Below are 9,701 nucleotides of genomic sequence, written 5' to 3'. Positions count from 1 at the left end.
TTGCAAATTTATGATTAACCAACAAGATGTTTGGTTGGTGTTCTTTGGACAAGTGACTATGAGATTTTGAAGTTCAAAATTGATTGATTAAAATTTTGTGCTTTTTTCATCAAGCGAAATGTTAAATTCGCTTGCCATTTTTACCTGATACCCTCAAGTGAATGTGTAAAAATTTTCCCTTTGATCAATTATTTTGAGTAAAAGAGCAAACCCATTTGGGATAATTACTATCTCTCCAAGTAAAAAGGACATAGTTGGAGCAACCTTACATAATAGATGTCCTGACCCAAATTCGTGAGTTCCATGGGAGTAGGATTAGTGTCATGAGGCAAAAAGACCATTTATTTGCAAAAAGAACATACTAGATCATAGTTTGGAAATACATATATCTTATAGGTTTAAGTTTACTTTCTAAAATTTTACACTAGCCCTTGTTGGATTGAAATCTTTCTTCAACCTTTGTCCATCAACTCTGATACTTTGACCGAACAATATCCCGTCTTAACAGAGCCGGCAGTAAGGTTTCAGAGGTTCGAAGCGAGTTTTAAGAATGTGACACTACTGTGAGTTTTCTTGTTATAATTATTTTAGGGTTAAGTTTTTACTGTTCAACCTATTAAGTTTTGGGATACCTTAATTTGGCGACAAAGAGTACGGTGAAAGAGATAACGAAGGATTCGGGAGGAGCTTTTGCAGACAATTGAAGTGAGATATGTGGAATCAAACCTATCATTGAGCGAGAAAAAGGAGTCTACAAGCAAATCCTTTTGGAAGTATTGGCTCCCTAAATTAGGACCGCGGAAAAGCGTAACTGAAACTAGTTGGTGGCTCGAACAGTCAGTCTATAAAACTTTGATGTTTTGATCTAATTCTAGCAACAAAATGTAGCGTAGAGGGTGTTTGATTTTTTTAGCACTTATATATGCTACCACTTAAGTTATAATCCACTAGAAATGTTAGGGGTTAAATTCGAAGAAGCCAACATGTGAGGTGTCGAACTGGAATGTCTAGAATAGTGGGACGACATGATCTCACGACCTCTTAGTCTTCCACCAAGCTCCTCTGTATCATGTCTTAATCTCCACGGGGCTTCATGATCACCCTCCGATAATAGGGTTACCACTTGAGTCTCCCAAGTCGAAGGAGTATAAATTCATTTTTCATCTAAATCTAATCCCAATCCAAAACCTTGAATCTCGCTCTGTAGAGCGCGCTGAGATCGTCGAGAATCTGCATGTAATTGAATCAATGATATCATGAATGACTAATTTTAGAGATAGGTCAACACTTGGTTGCCCAAGTGGTTTAAAGTGTTGACATAAACTCCAAAGGTCCTTGGACGTCCTGAGTTCGATTCCCAGAAGAAGTGGAATTTCTGGGTTATTAAATTTGGGGTTATTAGAGCATAAATAATGTAGTTGGGTTATAAGTTGGGCTTCAGGCTCGTTCTTATTTAACTCGGAAGCTAATGTGCTTATCACATCAACTATCGGTCATCGTAGTAAAAAAAATTAGGGAGGTTTGTCTTGGGCCGCCTGCTAATAGCATCACCCACTAATAGCCTTTAGGGCGGGTGCTTTTAGCAGCGCCCTTGTACTAATGTCCTACTTTATTTCCGACCAAATCTGTCAGTATTCAATTGTTTCTCATCTTTAAATTCTATTAATCTGTTGGCCATAATTAGGAGTATTTCAATCTGTTTCCATAATTCCAAATTTGAGTTTCCCACGAGAAAGAACCACATCAATTTATTACTCCCTATAAATCCAATAGGAAACTTTCATCCCGTTATTTGACAAGATTTAGGGTTTCTAGTTTCCTATTTATATAATAGGGTTTTAGATTCCAATACATAAAGATGGAATCTTCTTCTTCTTCTTCTTCTTCAATGTCAATTTGTGAACTGGATAAAAGTTCCCGTGAATTCATTATAAAAGGGTATTCTCATCTTAAAAGCAGAATGGCTCCTCAGGATTCAATATCAAGTGATAAATTCCAAGTTGGAGGCTACGATTGGAGGATGAAATTTTACCCAGCAGGTACTGATGACGACCCATCGTATGTATCGGTGTTCATAAAGTTGGAGAACGACCTCGATGGTGTCGAAGCTTTTGTTAAGTTCACACTAATAGATCATAGTGAGAAAGAAAAACATAAAGTTAGAAGTTTTGTTAGTTCTTTCGGCGCAAGGTCTTGGTATGATTTTCTCTAACAAACAACTTAGTTTGAGATATATATATATATACCATTGTCGATTTGAGACATGAGTTATGCTCTTACTATTTCGTCATTTGTTGATAGGAATTATGTTTGTCATGTTTTAGAAAAGTCATATATATGTACCATCTGTTGTGTCGTTGGATTTTGATGACGATGATACAATACGTATTTGATTTTTCTTTTCTTTTTTTTTATTGTTGAACATTTGTTTTTTCTTCCACCATCACATCTTCACTACTATTGTAGAGTTTCTTATGGTTTTAGTTGGTATATTGGTAAACTCTACATTTTTATTTATTAGGTTTTTTAATTAACGAATACATTTCTTCTCGGACTGCTTTTCAGGGGATATCCAACTTTCATTAAAAGGACAGCTCTAGAGAACTCACATTTTCTCGAGAATGATTGTCTTGTTATTATATGCACTGTGGGAGTAGTCAGACACCACACTCAGCAGCCTAAAACAGTTCCAATACCCCCACTCCATATGGTCCAGAGTCTCAAAGAGTTGATGGAATCAGATATTGGTACTGATATTGCTTTTGAGGTTGGAGAAGAAACATTCAAAGCCCATAAATTGATACTTGCTGCTCACTCACCAGTATTTAGAGCCCAATTCTTTGGACTAGTTGCAAATAAAGACATGGATAAAGTTTTAATAAAGGAGGTTGAACCCTCTGTTTTCAAGGTAATATTTTATATTACTTTTTGTTTTCAAGGTAATATTTTATATGTTCATATCCTATACTACATTATTTGTTGCTTCAATGTGCATGATTAATTGAATGAACTGACCAAATAATCTATCTATGCTCGTACTCAATTCTTTGAACCCTTTTCGAGTGGGTTCACATTTCAGTACTCTAAGTTTGTCGCACCAAATTTTTTGTCTCAATTAATCCAATTACTTTGTAAAAGTCTATACGAGTAGTTAACTATAAGATTTTCTTATTTTGACGGTTCAGGTTTAACATTTATAAAGAAATAATGTTTGGATGTTGGTGGTGTGTGTGTGTGTATGTGTATGTGTATGTGTATGTGTATGTGTATGTGTATGTGTCAAAGAGATCATATTTTGGTTCGAAAAATAGTCCAAAATGTATTGCAATAGGAAATAACATATCCCTGGGGTAACTGCCACTTACTAGTACCATGTATCAGAGTGATCCGGTTAGCAGGTAACGCATTGGACCGGCTAGATTATCTAACATTCGCTGCCTTGTCAACATGTGATATGTTGACAGGGTACTTCTTTGGTCAGCCGTTCTTTTTTGTTGTAGTTAGTTTCGGACTATTTGGTTGACTATATATATACTCTTTTGATGCATCTAGAAAATGAAATTTACATGTTGTATTACAGGCCATGCTCATGTTTATGTACTCGGATGAGCTTTCCCTTTCCACTCCGTCACAAATGGTGCATGATCTTTTATCTGCTGCAGACCGGTTTGGCTTGGATAGATTGAAACTCTTATGCGAGTCGAGATTATGTGAAGAAATTACAACAAGCACAGTGACAACAACACTATTTTTTGCAGAAAGTCATCATTGTTCCAATCTTAAGACTTTTTGTCTACAATTTGTTGCTAAACCAGAAAACTTAGGAGGTGGGTTTCGTTGGTAGAAGCTAAGTAATGTTGATAAATGATAAGATTAGCCTTCAGATATATTAAGTTTTGGTCAAATTGAGTTTTTAATTTATTATTTGTTAATTCGGATATTTTATGTGCAGAGGTCATGAAATCTGAAGGATTTGAACATTTGAAAGCGAGTTGCCCCTCATTGGCGATGGAGCTTTTGGAATTTGTTTGTAGACATAAGTGTTGACTCTCACAATGCCTCGTCGGAAAAGCTAGCGTAACTGAAAGTAGTAGAATTGAATTGTAAAGGGTGAATTCTGTAAATTCAGAATATTATAAGTTAGTATCCAAATGTCGGATTAAGTGCAATTTAACGAAGATAACCACGCTTACAATTTTCTTACCTAGTCAATATTTATAATTTAATAAAATAAATAGTTGTATATTAGTTGGAAAATGTCAACATCCTTGAAAGTTAAATATGTCCCTAATTGAAGTAAAATTAATAAATCATGATGTTTCTTATTTCATAATTGATGTTCTCTTCTAATAACTATTTAAGCATCTATATTATACTTTCTGCTCTCTCTATTATTAGTTCACTGCTACTACAATTCTTGGTTCTTTTATTGGCACAAAAACAATGCCACACGAATTGGGCTAGCTATAAAACACTACCACATGTGAATAAAGTTCAAAGAAGGTAACCAAACTACACTTCTACTTCCACGACAAAGTTAAGGGCCAGAATCCAGCCGCCATTAAGGTGGTAGAAGTACTAGAAATTCTTCTTCTTCAACTCAATCAGATGCCTTTCAACTAAAAAAAACTCAATCAGATGCAGTTTAAGAAATCACTTGACTTCCATTATGTTATGCATTTTTTCCCTCCGGCTTGTCTGGTGTGGTTTGAACTATATTAAGATTTTAAGGGGTGGATTCGGTTGAGGTTGTGTTTCGACAACTGCTCAACTATAGACATGTCTATTTCTTTCGAGCGATCGTGGATATGATCCCAGGTTGACTGAGAGACTGCTAGTTTTGACAAAATCTGCGTGGCGGCTTTCTTCATAGCCGTGAAAGTTACAAATTGGAGGGTTTGCTTGGTTGGAGCTATATTTTTCAGAGTTTTTAGTCTGATGCTGTAACTTTACTTCTGTTATAACTAAAAGTCGCGGAAGCTATCGAACCTATCCTAGAAATTGATCCGATTATGAAGATTAATCGAAAAGCTAAGTCAAAATCAATATGCGAACAAAAATTAACGAGGTTCGGCCTAAAGCCTACGTCCTCGGGCGAACAAGAAATCTTTATTGAAGGATAGATGAAGACGACTCACACAACCCGCAAGTTCGTCCCAAGATGGTACCGTATAGAATTTAACTTCTATACTAAATCTTCGACGACCGAGAAATTTAACACCGCTCAAAAACTATGAAAAATTTCTCTCACTCTTGCTCTCTCTCTCTCTTGCTCTCTAAAGAAGAGTTGTTGTTGAGTAGTTGTGTTGGTGTTTTTGTTGATGTTTAATACCCCTATTTATATAGTAATATAAGCCGGTGGGGGAACCAAAATTTGGAAACCTTTCAATTTTGGAAACCAAAAATTGAAACCGCCATCAAGCAATTGCCAACTTAAACCGCCTATGTGCATCCACTCAAATTCAAACCGCCTCCAATTCCCATTCCAATTCAAATTTGGAAACTTGGAAACCGCCTCTTACAACTTCACATTCTGTAAACTTTGTTCTATAAATAATACAATATTTATAGTAAAAAAATTAGTGTAGTTTACATGATAGATGACCCATTAACAGAAGAACCCGACTCGAATTCTAATATTGTGGGTCAGGCTCAAGGTCTATATGGTCTTCGGGAAATAAAGAATTAGCCTTTACAATGGGAATGAGTCTTGTGTTTAAAAGCGAGTGTAAGTTAAATGGGAGTAGTATTAGTGTTTTGAGTCACAACCCGGCTACTCAAAGAAGATCGAGAAGATTATTAGAGACTTCCTATGGGAGAGAAGAAGAAGAAAAAGAATCACTGGGTTGCATGGACAAAAAATTGTAAAACTAAGAAGATTGGTGGCTTGGGCATAAAGATTTTAGAACTGATGGACAAAACTCTAATTGGGAAATAGGTTTGGAGATTCGGAGAGGAAACTGAAACTGGAAAAGGGTAATCTCAAAAATTATGAACACGTTAAAACAAGTGGTTTCCTCGTAATCAAATTCATAGTAAAAGTAAAGGCCCTTGGAGAAAAATATCTTCTCTCACTTGTGCTATTCAAGAGCTTACCACATTAACTATCAAACATGGCAACCGCTCTGGTTTCTGGGACAAGTGGACTAAATCAAGTATTTTCTTCTCCAAATTTCATTTGATTTGAAAACTTCGAAGGAAAAAAAAACCTCTGCGCAGGAATGTATGGAAGGTGAATTCAGAGAAGATAGATGGAACGTCCCCCTTTCTAGACCGATAAGAAACTCTAAAATGCAGGAGCTAACGAAATTCCTACTACAACTATGGCTACAAGCAATCTTGCAACTCCTCATGATTCAAGAAATTGGTCTCCCTCTAATACATTTTTCTCTGTTAATTGTCTGTATAAAATTTTAGAGGAACAATCAAATGTTAATGGCGATATCTTCCTGGCATATTTATTGAACAAGACAATACCATCTAAAATATCCATCCTCCTTTGGTCGATCTTGCGCAAATCTCAGCCCATTAATGATAGACTCACCAAACAGGACTCCTTCAAACCCAATAGATGCTCTATGTGTAAAAGAGACGAAGAATCCTCAAACCACTTGCTTTTGCGTTGCTTTTGTCTCTGAAGTTTGGAAAGGATTGATTTAAGTCATTTGGATATTACCCAACTAATCAAAGAAGGGAAACACAAAGAAAGGACTCGATGGTAAAAGTTTCTTCAGGTTGTGCATTTTAGCTGCAAGCATATGCAGTATATGGATTGAAAGGAATAAGAGGATGATGGATGTTTTGTATGACAAAGAAGCTACAGTAGAAGAAACAGTTGTCCAAGCGAACGCTTCCATTTCCTAATGGACACAACAACCAACCATGTGTTCAAAAAATTATGATAAAACAGCCCGCGATGGAGAAAACACTTGATTTTCTCGAACCTAATTACAAATTGGGATGCTTTAAGTATGCTTTCAGTGTGCTTTAAGCCATTTGTAATCTTTCCTATTCTAATTTTTTATATGTTTTGTTAAGTTAGTCTTCTCATCTAACCTCTGTTAACATTTTTATCTATGAAACTAGAGGTAATTTCTAGAAAGGTCAAAATAATATTGAAAATGAGTAGAAAAACACAAAACATTTGAAAATTATTATTCAGGTCAAAAAGTATGCAAATACTAAAATACCCCTTTTGTCATTTTGTGTAACTAAATTTTTTATTTTTCTTTAAACTTTAAATCGATATCACTTTTGTTTCAGATGTCGGATTTCTATAAAAATTATATATTTAGAAATAATTTTTCATTAGCTTTCTAACAAGATCCACTTTCAATATATTTTTTCAAAAAAATAAATCCAGAAAAAAACGGCGTTTTTTTCCTTTACGTTTTTCTGCAAACGTGTTTGCAACAATCTGTTATGCAAACGTGTTTGCAACAATCTGTTCTGTTCTTCAAACGTGTTTGCATTAATCTGCTATGCAAACGTGTTTGCAACAATCTGTTCTGCAAACGTGTTTACGTGTTTGCAACAATCTATTCTGTTCTGCAAACGTGTTTACGTGTTTGCAATAATCTGCTATGCAAACGTGTTTGCAACAATCTGTTCTGCAAACGTGTTTGCAACAATCTGTAACTGCAAACGTGTTTGCAACAATCTGTAACTGCACCCATGTGTTTGCATAATATAAACTGCAAACTGTGTTTGCAAAATATAGATTGCAAACATGTTTGCAATTTGCAGAATATAATCTTGAATTGCATATCTTGCAAACTCGATTTGCAAATTGAAATTATCGGGAAAATAACTAAATAGGTCAAAATAATAAGTTCATCAAATTCCGAACCCTCTTAGAAGCACAATCCACACCTTAACCAACTTAATTGTCCCATATTTCCATCAAAACCAATATGAGTCCAACCTGAACTTGTTTTTCTCTCTCAGTCATTTTATCAAACATCTATACTGCATCAAAAAGTAAAGAAGAATATGAGATATAACACATTATTCTAACAAATCATAAGAAATGCATTGAATTCTTAATGAACACATTTTTACATAAAACCAAATTCAAGTGTGATACAAGAGTTGAAACCACAATATATTAGAAAAGAACACTCAATATCTTTCGTTTTCTTTTTTCGGGTAACCCTATTTCATTCATAACGAAACCAATTTACAACCTTGGACGATATTGTTGGTTTGTTTACATCACTAGAACCACCACCACGAATATGCCCACGAACATACTTCTTGAGATGAAATGCCAAACTTTGAACTACCTTGAACCATCGAGTTACAACCTTCAGCCGCACATGATGCTACTATCTGCAGAGCATGTTTCATCTTCATATCTAAACAATATAAAAATTTCAGTAATATCGACATGAACTACACTTACCCAATACCGAAAATTGAACAACTATTTATACCTGGTTAAACTGTGATGAGTTTCTCATGCAATCAAATTGAACAACTTTTATTGCATCAAGAAAAGAAGAAGAAGAAAAAAGGACAACATTAACTGTTGTATATTACAAACATAGTTGTCATCCTTTTTGATACGCTTTTGGTTCATAAATATTTCAGAATACTAAATAACCTAGATAACAGATAAAAAGGAAATGAAGTATTGATAGCATGATTCCCTTCCTCTAGCACACTAAGCATAAAGACTAAACGAACTTCTCCTTTCTTTGTCAATCTTGCTGCTAAATTCAGAGGCAGTTACAAGAAGTTAAGGGTTCGAAGCAATTGCCAATATAACGAAAGAATTCTTCCTCTGTTCTCGCCATGTCTTCCACCGTTGCCCATATCAAACCCTTCGACATTCCTATAATCAACAATGATATAATTCATCTTATTGTACTATAAATCACTAATGTTATACAATCTAATAAGTCTATATAGCATGAACAACACCCTAAACCCTTAACGTAACAAGAATTTACAATCCAAAACCAGTAGATTGAACATGTATAGCAATTCTTATTAAATTTTTTGTTATTTATATAGTGTTCTAGCAGTAACAAAACCAAAAAACATAGTCTAAAAGTATCAGACCTGCACAAATATGGAAGCTCTAACTCTAATTTGTGTAAAATTATAGAAGTAACAAAACCTTAAATCCTAAATCTCTAACAAACCCAGAATTTATAACTCAAAGTATTAGATTGCACAAATAATGAAAATCCTACTAAGTGGATGAATATGAAGACCTAACTGATTACTATTCTCACCTTTGATTCAATACCCACCAAATAAGAAACAATCAAATGCCTCTTGATCCTTTATAACTTAAAAATTCTAAATTGAGTGATGTACAATATTATGAAAAAAAACAAGGTGATAACATTGTTATGGCCACAAGTTGATCTCCGATACAGTTTCAAATTCTAAAACAATGAAGAACTATTGAGTTTGCTAGCATGCTCCTTCCAAATTATAAATACTCAAAATTTACTTACAGTAATATGAAGCATCCATCTGATGTCCTAATGGAAGTATGTACCATCACATTTTGTTCGACTAAGAGGAAGATGAAACGATGGTTTATCGAGTAAATCGGTCACCATCTGGATCGCTTCTTGTGATTTCAAATTCATGAAGCATGTCCTTCAAAACGTCTATTGATTGCTAAAGAAAACAGATCTTGGAGAAGATTCGAAAAGAAGAAGAAGAGTTGAAGAAGAAACATC

The 9,701-nt window shown here is 34.7% G+C and overlaps 1 protein-coding gene across 1 annotated transcript; it reads left to right on the top strand.

Annotated features, from left to right (window-relative positions):
- The first annotated feature begins 1,718 nt into the window (after window positions 1–1,718).
- LOC147565029 (BTB/POZ and MATH domain-containing protein 3-like) lies at window positions 1,719–4,350 on the top strand. Its single transcript, XM_086666342.1, has 4 exons — window positions 1,719–2,196; window positions 2,566–2,908; window positions 3,581–3,827; window positions 3,953–4,350. The coding sequence occupies exons 1-4, from the start codon at window positions 1,859–1,861 to the stop codon at window positions 4,045–4,047; spliced, it is 1,023 nt and encodes a 340-aa protein (XP_086522468.1). The 5' UTR covers window positions 1,719–1,858; the 3' UTR covers window positions 4,048–4,350.
- The last annotated feature ends 5,351 nt before the right edge of the window (window positions 4,351–9,701 follow it).

The sequence above is a fragment of the Eschscholzia californica genome, unplaced genomic scaffold (genome assembly GCF_041429995.1).
Source record: "Eschscholzia californica isolate CP2 unplaced genomic scaffold, dmEscCali1.0.p SCAF_1, whole genome shotgun sequence".
In the NCBI taxonomy this organism is placed as follows: domain Eukaryota; kingdom Viridiplantae; phylum Streptophyta; class Magnoliopsida; order Ranunculales; family Papaveraceae; genus Eschscholzia; species Eschscholzia californica.
Note: the sequence above shows the minus strand (reverse complement) of the source record. Positions and strands in the feature narration are given on the sequence as shown.